We start from the raw sequence: 13753 nt of genomic DNA on the forward strand, positions 1-13753 counted from the left end.
AATTTATAACACATGTGAATTGGGGCTCTTTTGGTATTAACAAGTTCTTCCGCACAATAACTCGATCTTGATAATTACTTAATATTTTCCTTCGTTGATCGTATTTTTTTTCACATATTCACGTTGTAGAGCTTTAACCCTTCTCTTCGTTGGCCGAGGCATTTAGATTGAATGTACCGCTTTTTCGTTTACTATTTTTGACAGCAGAGGCAGCCGTGACAGTGTTCCGAGCTCTGCAATGCAATTTTCTTAACCAATGTTAAAGTTTCTAAAACTTACAATATAGACCCATTAAACGTAAAAACAATAATTGTATTGATATAAATTTTTCATGATATGATTTTCATTACATGAAACGCCATGACTCAGGAATAATATTTTATTGAGTGGTTTTTATAGCTGTTTCGATGATGTTGTCTGGCATCAGTGTCGAAAAAATAACGATGCTTTCGCCAACACAAACAAAACCATTGCGAAAAATTGAAAAATGAAAATTTAACTCTCAGAGCACTAGCTCGAGTTTTCCGACGTTTTGCATTATACATTGCGACGGTAGATGAAAATTCAATATCTTGTGAGCAATCGATTAGAGTTTGGTTGATATTACTTGATGGGATTGCACACTTCCCATCAAGTAATATCAACCAAACACGATCATTTTCTACACACTGTTTCGCAAAATTATTGATTTTCGGGCGAGGGGTGAAAAGGGAAGATGAAAGAAGTGAGCGCCATGGTGGCAGCCATCTGTGGCTTCCTCCCACCCTAGAATGAAATGGGCACCATAATGGGAAAAAACGGATCTAATAAAGGGTGTGTCAAATCAAATTGCATCACGGAAAAAACGCTGTAGAAATTCGCCCAGTAGACCGATCCTTTTGAAAATTTTAGACAGTAAAATAAAAACTATTAAACAACTTTTGGCATTTTCTTTTTATTCATACTTCGAGCCCAAGCCCGTATGCTCGCACCTTCCTCTTTACCCCGTCCATAAGGTTCTGTACAACGTCAGGTTGTAGTTTTTTTTGAACAGAAATCCATTTTCTCTTGAAGTCCGCCTCCGATTTGACAACTTTTGGGTTCTTCCGGAGGGCCTGCTTCATAATCGCCCAATATTTCTCTATTGAGCGAAGCTCCGGCGCGTTGGGCGGGTTCATTTCCTTTGGCACGAAGGTGACCCCGTTGGCTTCGTACCACTCCAACACGTCCTTTGAATAGTGGCACGAAGCGAGATCCGGCCAGAAGATGGTCGGGCCCTCGTGCTGCTTCAATAGTGGTAGTAAGCGCTTCTGTAGGCACTCCTTAAGGTAAACCTGCCCGTTTACCGTGCCGGTCATCACGAAGGGGCCGCTCCGCTTTCCGCAAGAGCAGATCGCTTGCCACACCATGTACTTTTTGGCAAACTTGGATAGTTTCTGCTTGCGAATCTCCTCCGGAACGCAGAATTTGTCCTCTGCGGAGAAGAACAACAGGCCCGGCAGCTGACGAAAGTCCGCTTTGACGTAGGTTTCGTCGTCCATTACCAGGCAATGCGGCTTCGTCAGCATTTCGGTGTACAGCTTCCGGGCTCGCGTCTTCCCCACCATGTTTTGGCTTTCGTCGCGGTTAGGAGCCTTCTGAACTTTGTATGTACGCAGGCCATCCCGCTGCTTGGTCCGCTAGACGAATGAACTTGACAAATTCAGCTTATTGGCGACATCCCGGACCGAACTTCTCGGATCACGTCTAAACTGCTTAATTACGCGCTTGTGATCTTTTTCACTGACGGAGCATCCATTTTTGCCGTTCTTCACCTTCCGGTCGATGGTTAGGTTCTCGAAGTATCGTTTTAGTACTCTGCTGACCGTGGATTGGACGATTCCCAGCATCTTACCGATGTCCCGACGTGACAACTCCGGATTCTCGAAATGAGTGCGCAGGATTAATTCACGACGCTCTTTTTCGTTCGACGACATTTTTCCAAATTTACGAAAAATTGACAGTGAAGCATGGCCAACGTGATCTATACACTCTTATCTGATTATAAGCGAAAGCAGAAGATATAATTCCTAAAAATTAAATTTCTACAGCGTTTTTTCCGTGATGCAATTTGATGTGACACACCCTTTATTATGCGACAAGGAACAAAACCATCAATTTTCACCAAAATCTGAGAACCATTATACCGGTACTTGTAATTTAACAATACATAGACACTTCCAACCTCTTTACAACCATTCCATGCCAAACCGATATAATGGTCATCAGATTTTCGTGAAAATTGGTGGTTTTGTTCATTATTGCAAAACATTAGACCCGTATTTGTTTAATCTTTCATTGGGGTGACCATTTCCGTTTTAAGGTTATCCGAAAAATCAACTTTTTCCTCTTTTTCCCAAAAATACCTTTTTTTCAAAAATTCATGACTTTTGAACTACTCGACCGATTCAGGTGATCGACATATTAAATTAAAGCCAATCACCTGGTCTTTTTTGAAAAAATACTATACCTGCAGAAAATTTGAATTCTGCCCTCAGTATTATTGATTATATTTGCTTTTTATTGTTTTCATAGTTTCGGGACCAAATACGCTATATTTCTTTATATTTTTTCCTGAAAGCTGAGGATTTTTCACATAATATATGTCGAAATCAGAGAGGTGTTCTTCTTTTAGTTTTTGAGATATGATTTTTCAAAGCTAACCGATGGTTTTTTTTATCCCTTTTGTTTTATTTTAGGCTCATTAGCATTTCAGCTGTAACAGAGCCGAATTTCAATCGTTTACATGTCACATATTTATCATATCTATAATTAGCACATTACACAGTTGCCATGTTTTCGGCGTTAGAATATTCCCTTCTATACCATTGCATATGGTACACATTTACACAGTTGCCATATAGGCGTAAGAGTTTTTCGTTCTGTTCTTCCATTATCCAGTTAGACCGGACAGCGGAGACAGTTGATTGATCATTGTTGAGTTATTTATAGAACAGCAGCCCGATGTGTCTTGCAGAGCAGAGCAGTTGTATGGATGAATCGATCTTATTTCGACCGTGGATCGATCTCCATCGCTGATGATTGTTGCGTGGACGTAGTTATTCTGTAACAATACAAAGATGGTCAATGAGGGCCCTGAGTTTTGAACTCATGATCGATCGCTTACTAAGCGAACGCGCAACCAATGTGGCTACGGAGACCCCTTTAACCGATGGTTCGAAAAATCAATTTTTTTTTCTCTTTATTCCAACACAAAAATTCATAACTTTTGATCTACTGGACCGATTCAGATGATCGGCATATAAAATTAAACCCAATTAGATAGTCTATTTTGAAAAATATTAGTCTTATCTTAAAAAATGGATTTTGATTTCGTAAATATTTGTTGTATTAGTTGTTCATGGTTTACATGGTTCCGGGACCAAGGACGCTATATTTCTTCATATTTTTTCCTGAAAGCTGAGGTTTTTTACATAACATATACAAAAATCAGAGATGTGTTATTTTTCGTTTTTAAGTTATGATTTTTCAAAATTAACATGTTTTCAGTCTTCGTGTGATAAAGAACAAAATTACCAATTTTCACGAAAATCTGAGAACCACTATATCGGTTTGGCGTGGAATGGCTGTATATGGAAATCAACGCGGTGCTACCTGTTGCGAAGGTGGAGCTTACGATGCAACGTTTCCTTCTACCTTGCTGTAATCGCATATCGCATATCGATTATGGGAGTGGAACTTGCACAGCGGGCTTCGCAATGGTAGTTGTGGCTGCCAGCTCAGCTTAAGGTTCAGCTACTCCTTTTCTATCTCAACCTCTGTTCCTCTGAGTCAAAAACGCGGCAGCGAGGTGTGCTGGTTGCGCGAATGGAAAGGGAGAGTAGTAAAAAATGAGTTTTTTTTTATGCTAATAAGATGAATTTTTCAATACAACGAATATTTTCGATGGTACGGATTTTTGGTACAAATTTTTGGACGAAAAAGTACAGATGAAATAGATTTTTAACCCATCTGATACAGATTAAAATGTGGCAACACTGGCCCCGATGCTGAATATATATTGCACTCATCGCATATAGTGCTGTGCTTGAGCTTGAGCTTGAGCTTGAGCTTGGGTAGACTGTACACTTCGTAGTTGCTCTCCGTGATTGACCAGAACCAACCAAATTGCACAAAGAACACACAGAATGACGCTTGGGACTAGCAAATCATTCTCGTTGTGCAATTTTCGGTGATTCGAGCTTTAAATGGTCAATAACGACGCCGGCCACGTCCTTACAGTCACCGGGGGAAGGGAAGGAATGTTAGTATAATATTCGCCGCCCGAAGGCCAGAAGGGTCGCCTCTATAGCGTGGTTCCCTAGCGTTTATCATGGGAGGGATAGTTGTTAGTGGGGAGAGGTAAAAATCAGGATTCACTGAGGTAAGTGATGTGATTATGTAAACGCGAACTATCGACCACTCGACGAAACAAAAATCCGAAAACAGCATGTTTTACAATACGCGGCAAAGATTATGGTATCCTGAGAAGGAAAACCTGTCAGATAGATTGGTCCGGCTTTTATTCTAGTATTCATCGCACTTACTTTTTTTCGAAATTCAATCACTCCGGCGGAGATTTAACTGTGGGGAACCTAAGAAGGTAGGTAACCGAGAGAATTCCTGTAAAGCCAATCGAGTCGGCAATATGTTCCATTAATAGTCACGCCTGTTCTGTATCAAACTTCAATCGCGACGACGGAGTGTTATTTTTGGGAAACCTGACAAAATCATCGAGAAAACACCTTCCGTTAAATTGAACCATATTGTGGGAGAGAGCATTAATCGTACATTTTTGGAAGAATATAAACGAAATTGCGAATTCTAGTGTTTCGAATTAATTGCAGCTTCGTTGAATCGGATTATCTGTTACATAGCTTTGACTCAACTGCTGAAAATCTTTGTATTCTCTTTTCACGATAAAAAGGAAAACCGGGGCAGACTGACGGAGAGAAATGTAAAATGTAATTGGAGGTTGTGGTAAAATGAAAGTCATGAACGAGAGCATATTTTTCAAGTTTAATACGTGAGCCACAAACTCAATTCATTCACTGGATTATTGTTGGTTCGAGTGGTCGATTTTCTAAAGGAAAAAAAACAACATGATTACTACACATATGATTTATGATTTTAAATAGTAATTTCGAATTTTATAATAAGTACTTATCTTGCTATGTATGACACACACTAACAAATGTTAGGCCAGCGATGTATTAAATTACTCATCGCGAATAACAAATGAATAAAAAATCACGGATAACAAACGAAATAAAAAAAAAATGTGCACAAAAACACCAAATATAATCACAGACAAATCTGCCCCTGCGCGACTCTTCCCTGCCTGTAAAGAAGTCCCGTTAGTAACAGTACATCACGCCAAAGGAACGAGCAAACAAACACTTGCGTAAACACGCCAGAATGACACATCACTGCTTTTAATAGTATTAATGATGATTCACTCACGCATACGATGAATATTAGCCTTCTGTTATTTACGAATTTACAACAAACTCGCAGTATAAACTGAAATTAGAAATAGTCCGATCGGGTATTTGTTTTCCGTAAATTCGGCTGCACCAATGCAGAGTTCTCTGAATATCAAACCACTATTTCCAACGACCAACACATACACGCCGAGATTGTATATAGATTGCACACTCATTCGCGAGATACTGTAGACATTATGGTCGTAGACAACGTAACGCAAACGCACAAACACCAGCATGCTCTACCCCATACAGAGGTTTATAACACGCACACTGAGCCAAACACTGATGTCGCTTGAAGCGTGAAAAAAAGAGGTTTAAACCTCCTCGACACCTGACTTTGCAAGGATTTTCACTGAAATTTTCTCCCGTGAAATTCAACTTTCATTGCACTTTAACGCGCATCAATCACTTTGAAAAACCCGCCCGATTTAAAAAAAAAAAAAATCTCTCGTTTCGCTTCCATTCACTATTCCACGTAACGCAGCTTCGTTTTTCTCATAATCGTTTTTATTTCCTCTCGATGAAGCCGTAAAATCACGTTAAAACAGGTATAAATGGCATTGGAACGAAGGAACGCACTTCTAGAAGCTTGAGAAAGGTGCTCAACGCCGTAATTACAAACAGAAGATCACTTTATACACTTCTTAAAAGAAACAAACGACGCGATAACATGTTTGTGCATGTCGACCGAAATTATGCACAGAGTAACAGAAACGCGTCCGCTCTCTATGACTGCCCGATTCTCTCTCCCTCATCGCATATAGTGCTGTGCTATCTACTTAGTGTTTTGTTTTACTTCTCCTCTCCGGTGGGTTATCGCTAGCCAGAGGAGTTTATAATATTTTTCCTGTACATTTATGATACAGCGCGATCTAACCACACGCTCTATCGCTATGCAAGGAATCACGCGAATCGAATCGTGATCCTCGCAACGACAGGTAGTGGTTTTTGAAAACAATGACAGCACACAAAATCGATTCGATATTGGGTTCCCATCCGCAAATATACTACCAACGAACGAGTCGTCACGATTTCAGGTAGTATCCGTTCCCATGGCAACCAAACAAGTGCTGTACATACTGTAGCTGTTGCGATATTCCGCGCGCGAACAGACATTATAGAAATTTAAGAATGAACTCTTTGAGACTAATTTTTGGTAGCCTTGATAAGGGGCATTATGATTATGACTAGGTTTCTAAGAAAAGTCAAGCAAAACAAAAATGTGAGCATCAATTAAAATCCAAAAGTACTATTTTTCAAACAGAGACATTCGATAATTTATTACATTATTGCATCTGGTAGAAGCTTTTGGAGCTAATATTTTGAACGTCTTTATAGAAATGAACTTCATTTAAAAGTTCAGCTGATTTACCGACAACATCTTAACACAACGTGAAACATATAAACCCGTTATCCAATTTCAAGAACTCAATAAATATCATCTCCACTGAAAGGATCCTCTCACCCTTTGAAAGCGAGTGCCACTTTTTCCGGCGTAATTCCGCTCTCGAGACAAGCCAATAAATTCAGGTGTTACATCGAAATTTAGGAGTGCCATCGGACACGAAAACACGCCAAGCGGAACTGGCAAGTATCCACACCGCCGAAAAGTAATAATGACTCGGTGAAGCTTCGAAGACAAATTGCTTCCTCGAACAGCCCTCCTTCCACTAGCAGACAGAGCGGGTCTTCGCGAGCCGGTCAACGGACACGTGGCATGTCGTGACGACGCCTCGCAACCGCGACTCACGAACAGCCCCGAAAAAAAGGATACTCATTTCCCAGCATTCCGGCGGCGGCGTCGGTTCAATGCTTAGTGCCAATTTTGTTGTATCGTATGTTTCGTCCTGCCTGCCGCTCTCACTTTGAAGCCATTCATCAAATTAGATTGCGTGGAACAATCAACTCGCAACTCGCAATCCTCACACTTTTCACCCCATCTTGTCCGGCCATTAGTGTGGAAAGCGCGAAATGTTTTTCAAAGTGTAACATCTGCTTGTCATTTCCGCAATTTCGCGCGCGACTTTGGCGAACAGACGCGAGTATCGATTACGACTGCGATGGAAATGGGATTTTCCGAGAAAATCGAGATTCCCATTTTTCCAGCGCGTGCTCGGTTACGGAGTTTGATTAATTTAAAAATTCAATTTCCCACACCCACAGGAAGCGCAGAAGGAGGAGGAAGCGGAGGAGAAGGACCGTGGAAAATTACTCAGTTTATTTCCAGGGGACTTTAGTTTTAGCAAAAGTTTTCACTCTTCAGTGATTGGAAAAGAACTTGTCTCCTTCGGTGAGGGGGTGGTAATTAATTACGATCTTAGTTTAGCAAACGGCGGGAGGAAAAAAAACGAAATTACCGTCCCCCCATTTCCTCATTTTCCATTGGGCAATATATGCCTGGGGTGGAAATTCCACAATTTATGTTGATTCCAAATTGGAGCAAGAGTTTTCTCTCCCCCTCCGTTCTTTTTGTGGCGAGCCACATATTTTTAATGGAATTCAATTTGCTTTTGTGAAACGGTGAACCGATCCTGGCTCAGGACTCGAAACGTTTGTTTTTTGGGGGGGAGCGCTCAATTCGAATCGTGCTCATTTATTCAACTTCATGTGCGCACACACACACACACACACCAAACCGCTCTATTATAATTCCACCAACAAGCGATAGAGGGGGCTCTGGTTTATTTAAGAGGGGGGAGGGTGTGTTGACAGTGCTTTTGGCCTCACGACCCCACCCCGCTTTCGCTTCATTACGAATGCATCGGACTGATCAATGTCGGTTTCGGACCAAGTTGTTTCCCGGGGCGACGAAAATTCGCCCACTTCGAAGAACTTTTAGCATAATGAGTGATGAAAGAAGAGAGGATTTTTTTTCGGTGCGTTAAATCACAACGACAGGGGAATATTTTATTATGCTTAATGGGAAATCCCCGTTTGCGTGAGGGATTTTTTTTTTGTTCTTCGCCGTAAAACTTTCCCCAGAACAAAGTTTACAACAAAGCGAATTTTTGATTTAGCGATTTGCATTTGCCTCGCTGAAATGATTCAATGAATGAAACCATGCTTTAACATTGTAATGGGTATAATAATAAGAATTTCAATTCAGTTTTCCGCTTCCCCAATGCAGCAGGAAATTTCTACCAAACTCAACTTTAGTCTTACAGACACACACACACACACACCCGCTGTAAATCAAAAGCAAGTGTTCGCTGAAGTTATTTCGAATACGACACATTCACCCACATCCCGTTTTCCCATTGAAATTTAGTTAACCACGTTTGAAAGTTTCTCTCTGTGGGAAATCTGCCGTCGAAGGTAACCTTTTCCGGGACACACACAATATAAAACACGAAACTTTCAGCGCCATAGAGAACCATCGCACTCGACCGGAAGTTGTGTTTAGCATAAAACTATTTTCAATCAATTTATCCCAGGTAAAGTTTTTCCCTCCCAAAAACACCGTGAAAGGTGACCGGGAACGGGAACGGGAAGAAGGTTGGTCTTGTTGATTGGAACGCAGGGCAGGTCGGTCGTTGCTGAAACATGTAACCCAAATCTGCTGAAGTTGCTGCCGCTGAGCCAGTCAGAGCAACTTTTTAACTACCCAAAGAGTGACGCGTTTGCTGTTTTTTTTCTTCTCTCTCCATTTCTGTGGGTAATGAAATGTTTCGGTTGAGTTTCAACTCGAATTTTTTTTTTTTTGCTCTCTGCCCCGAAAACGGATCGAAAAGTTCCTCCTGCCAAAACCGGGAAATTTACGTCATTTCTAACAGTCCCCCTTCGATGCACAGCGATGAGGATGGAATTTGTTGATTGAGCAACAAATAAAACAGAATGTAAACAAAAAACAAAAGTTGAGTGGATGTTGCAAACTTTGAATATGCCAGGCATCCGTTGGATGTTTGGTATTTGGATTGATTCCTGGAGCTTGAATCGCTTTGATCTCTGAGTCTGCACGCAATTTGTCAATTTTGGTGGCTGAAAATTTACGGATTTCATGCTAGGTTGAATTAGAAGTGTAACTTATGTACCTTCATTTGTCACTCATATTTGTATTGCACAAAGTCTCGAAGCCTCCAAGCCAATGAACCATTATACAGTGCTGCAATTAACCACCTTCCAAGTCGCACAAAATGTAATCAATTTCTCTCATGGAGAGTAGTTTCTGAGTATTTAATTTTATCGGTTCTTATTACCCGAAAAAAAACACGAAAATCGATCTTTTATTTCAATTTTTTCGATCATAGAAAAATAGTTTCTGTAAATATGTTTTCCAGTGTATATCGATTTTAACTGACAGGAAAGCAGTTACCCTCACCGCCCGCTCAATCGGAAATATCCCACGAGAATACTCAGAGACAAGGTATTCCTGATAATCAAACATTAACGATTGATTATTGTTCATAATTAACAGGTATATAAGCAGTGTTTGCCGATTGAACGTTTCAATGAATAACTGACTTTCGTTTGTTGAAATACGATCTCGCAGAAGTCATTTCATTTTCATGGCGTTCGTTTGTTGTTACTAGCTACGAATCATGACACAAACGAAATCTAGAGAACTCTGTTTCGCATAGCACTTCATGATACGCAAGCATGCGAACCAAAACGTCATGATCGCTTCTAGTGCTTTAATTTAATATTCTTCTTGGCCTCTAATTCGCTACATATCGAACCCCCCATGCATATTGAAGCAACGGAAATCTACGGACTACACGAGACGAATGATTCATACTCTGTAACCCCCACTCGATCCATAGAGTGTCAGAAAGTTTAACAGTACACTCAAACTGTACGTTGGCAGAAAATATTTCATCTTCGGCAGAAAAAAATGCTTCTTCCTGTGCTGAAGGGTGAAATGAACAAATGAAAGCACAATTTTCAAAAGCTTTAAAATGTTTGTATGTATGGGAGCAGACATCTTTCTCTCTCAGACGTCAGCTTAGGATTGTACTAAAAAAAATTGTTCAAACGATATCATCCACGGGGTTCGAACCAAGTTGCATAAACGCGTGATACTATTACACCTGAATTTGAAATGAAGTTGGATAGTGTTTTCTAAGAGTAGAAAGGAGAGCATAAACGTGCATATATATTATACAAATGTAGTAGTTGAAAGTAGCAAATTTTCAGTTATTTTTAAACTCATTTAATGACAAAAAAGCAAAATTTACTTCCGCATGTCAGACAATAGAACAACCAACAACAGTATCCCACTTGCGACACAAGATGCAATTCAATGAAAAAGTCACAGGAGGGTTGTGTCCGAGACACGACCGCATAGTTGACGTAGGATTCCGTTAGGCTGTTGATTTTGGATATGTTTGAAGAATTACATCGTTAAACTCTTTGATAATGATTTGGTGAGCCTAAAAAGAGCCGTTTTGTTTAGATTTTAGGTATTGTTTGTTCACTCCACCAGTGTTTACCGAGTGGTTATGACAGAAGGATGGTAAACAGTCGTTGGATGGTGCGTATCAGATAAAAGACACCGAAGTGGAACGAGATATGATGAAAACCGACCTCTGTGATCTTAGACGAAATGCCTCCTGTGTTATGTATGGATGAAACAAAGAAAAAAAACTCACCAATGTAGTATAAGATAATTACCAATACCGAACACAATTATCAATTTTTTTCGTCAGTAAACACATGTTACTCTCATATAGCGAAAACATATTTGAAATGGAAAAGGTGATTTTCTTTGATGAGATTTATTTTCTGAGTGTTTATTCAACCAATGCGAATTTAAATTGCACTAACAACACCTAATACTATATGTAGAGCATATAGGAAATAACTTTTTCTCATATTTCTTCACTTTTCCAATTTTTCTCGCCGTATAAACTTTCCTTTGGTGAAAATGAACACAACAAAACAGACAGCTTAAACCAAACGGCCCGTTCTCGAGCGGGAAGACACCTTGGTGATGTATCTGTTGGGGAATACATTTCGGTAGGAACAAAAGCTCCCCCTACTTTCATGTATTTGCAATGCCGATTTTCCCCAGGCAGCTTGGTTTTGATGTCTCTGTTAGGGACCCGGCGCATGTGTCGTCAATTTCGACCAATCAGAAGTGGGTATTTCCGTTAGAATAGGGGTTGAGATTTTTCAATTGTTCGATAGTTAGTTTCATGACATATATTATTTTCCTCAATATAAAAAATTGTTATGGAGTGCCGAAATCGATTGACGCAAAACTTTCATCAATCCATCATGAAATCACTGTGCAATAAGCGTTTGAAATTGGACAATTTTCACGATGTGCTCGATTCTCGATTTTCAATTTGTACCCAAACACAAACAAAACCTTTCTCGTTCTTTTTCCTCCCTCATTCCCCGCTAATGGTGACCGAATGATGAAGTTTGTAATTCTTCAGGTATCATTCATTGCTCTGCTTTTGTTCTTGAAACCAGGAAAAACGCCTTAGGAGATGCAAGATATGTTATAGCTTAAGCCGTATAACAACTTTAGCCATCGAACCATCATCCACAGTACATTTTTTAAAAAAATCTGTTCATGCTACGGATGAGTTCCGGACCAGAGCTCCGAAGCATAAATATTGATTTATTTTTCTTTTTTGAGCCATTAATGCTGAGAAACAAAATAAAATGCTTCTGATGTTTGGAAAGAAATATTAAATTTTTGTTTTCGGTTTAAAGACAAGGTGATACTCATATAGAAAGAGAAGATAAATTTTAGAAAAATTGGCGTTTGATTCATTGAAGATCGATCTCGTTGTAGGTCGATTCTCTGGTACTTAGTTTTTACTAGAGAATTTAGTTTCATATTCAATCATCGTAATATTACTCATATCAATTCATTATATTGCGCTTTGTAATGCTCACTAGAGCTCATCAAACGGAAAAGATTGAGAATACTCTTGTGCAAGAACCATCGCATGAGGTTTACGGCAATTTGCAGATATGCCACAAGCTAACAGTTAATTTTCACATCGTTTTTTTCCACTTTCATCTCTCTTTCCAGACAATTACTAGCTCCTAATATTGTACAGAAGCACTATCTACCAAGCGGGTTCGCGCAGGATTCACATCGAGTAAGTACATTAAAAGTAATTGGTAGAAACATTTTTGAGGTATATAATGGGTTCCCCAATAATAGCGATGAGATTGAAAATAAAAACTCAAATCAAATAAAACTAAAAATACAAATAAAACTCGGAAAATTCGGCCAAAAGTGTTACGGAATAGCTTTAATCAATTGGACATTTCATTCCCTTCATTATTTGAACAACATATTCGAATGTCTAAAGCATTGTCTTGCCTTTTTCAACGCAAAATAAAGAGATTATTTATACGACACATACATTAGGTTTTCGACAACAAAGAATCAATAGCATGGCAGGCAAGCAAGCAAGTTTGTGGTCGAACTCCTCGAAAGCGGCTCGATCGATTTTGATAAAATTATGCACAAAAAACTTTCTAGGCATGAGAATTGGTCGTGAACTATATATGATACCGCTAGGGTATCGATTACCGTATATCTAATACCGATTAGGGTGGTTTTATGCAGAAAAAAATCTGAATATTTTGTTTTAATTTGGCTTCAAACCATTCTATTTTAACCCCTAAACCCCTAATTTCTAATCTTGATGTTATTACGTTTGTTTGGATATTGCAATTTTTTTTTTATTTTTTAACGATAATCATAAACATTTATTATGACATAATATTATAATTACAATTCATTTTAATAATTCATTAATCAATGGGTTATCGGGATACGGTTTTCGATTCCACCCTCAGTGAGATTACTCTCTTTGAAGAAGGTGTTTGTTCACTTTACTGCGCTAGATCGAGGATTCAACATTTCTCGTTCTATTTCACCAAAGGTAGTTTTCGAGTCTGTTTCGCAAGGAAGATTTGATTTTCAGCTTGAATAATTGCATATTTCGTTCACTTTTCAACTCTATTGGAAGTGAATTATACAGGCGTTTTTCATGGTAGGTGAAAGATTTTTTGTGGCTTCGGTATTTGGACGTCTAATTGTTAAGATGGCTTGGTTCCTCAACGCATATCGATGGGAAGTTCTTTGCAGAGATTGGTTGTGTAAAGCAGCAGAGTTAGTGAGCATATTGTGCATTTGTACTAGAGACTGAAGATCACGGAGTGCTAATATCTGAAGAACCGCAGGTGCAGCTTCTTTATACAGCCCGACGGTCGAATACAACGAAGGCCTTTTGTAGACAGCTTTCAAACATCGATTCTGCGTTGACTGTAGGGTT

General features: G+C 39.4%; 1 protein-coding gene across 15 annotated transcripts in view; it reads left to right on the forward strand.

Annotated features, from left to right (window-relative positions):
* The window catches only part of LOC129768776 (disintegrin and metalloproteinase domain-containing protein 11), a 912619-nt gene that overhangs the window by 607648 nt on the left and 291218 nt on the right, over positions 1 to 13753 (forward strand). For all 15 annotated transcript variants that reach the window (XM_055770661.1, XM_055770645.1, XM_055770693.1 and 12 more), the window contains exon 7: positions 12496 to 12565. In XM_055770661.1, coding sequence (XP_055626636.1) covers positions 12496 to 12565 — 70 coding nt within the window. The remainder of the gene's footprint in view (positions 1 to 12495; positions 12566 to 13753) is intronic.

This window comes from Toxorhynchites rutilus, chromosome 1 (genome assembly GCF_029784135.1).
Source record: "Toxorhynchites rutilus septentrionalis strain SRP chromosome 1, ASM2978413v1, whole genome shotgun sequence".
In the NCBI taxonomy this organism is placed as follows: domain Eukaryota; kingdom Metazoa; phylum Arthropoda; class Insecta; order Diptera; family Culicidae; genus Toxorhynchites; species Toxorhynchites rutilus.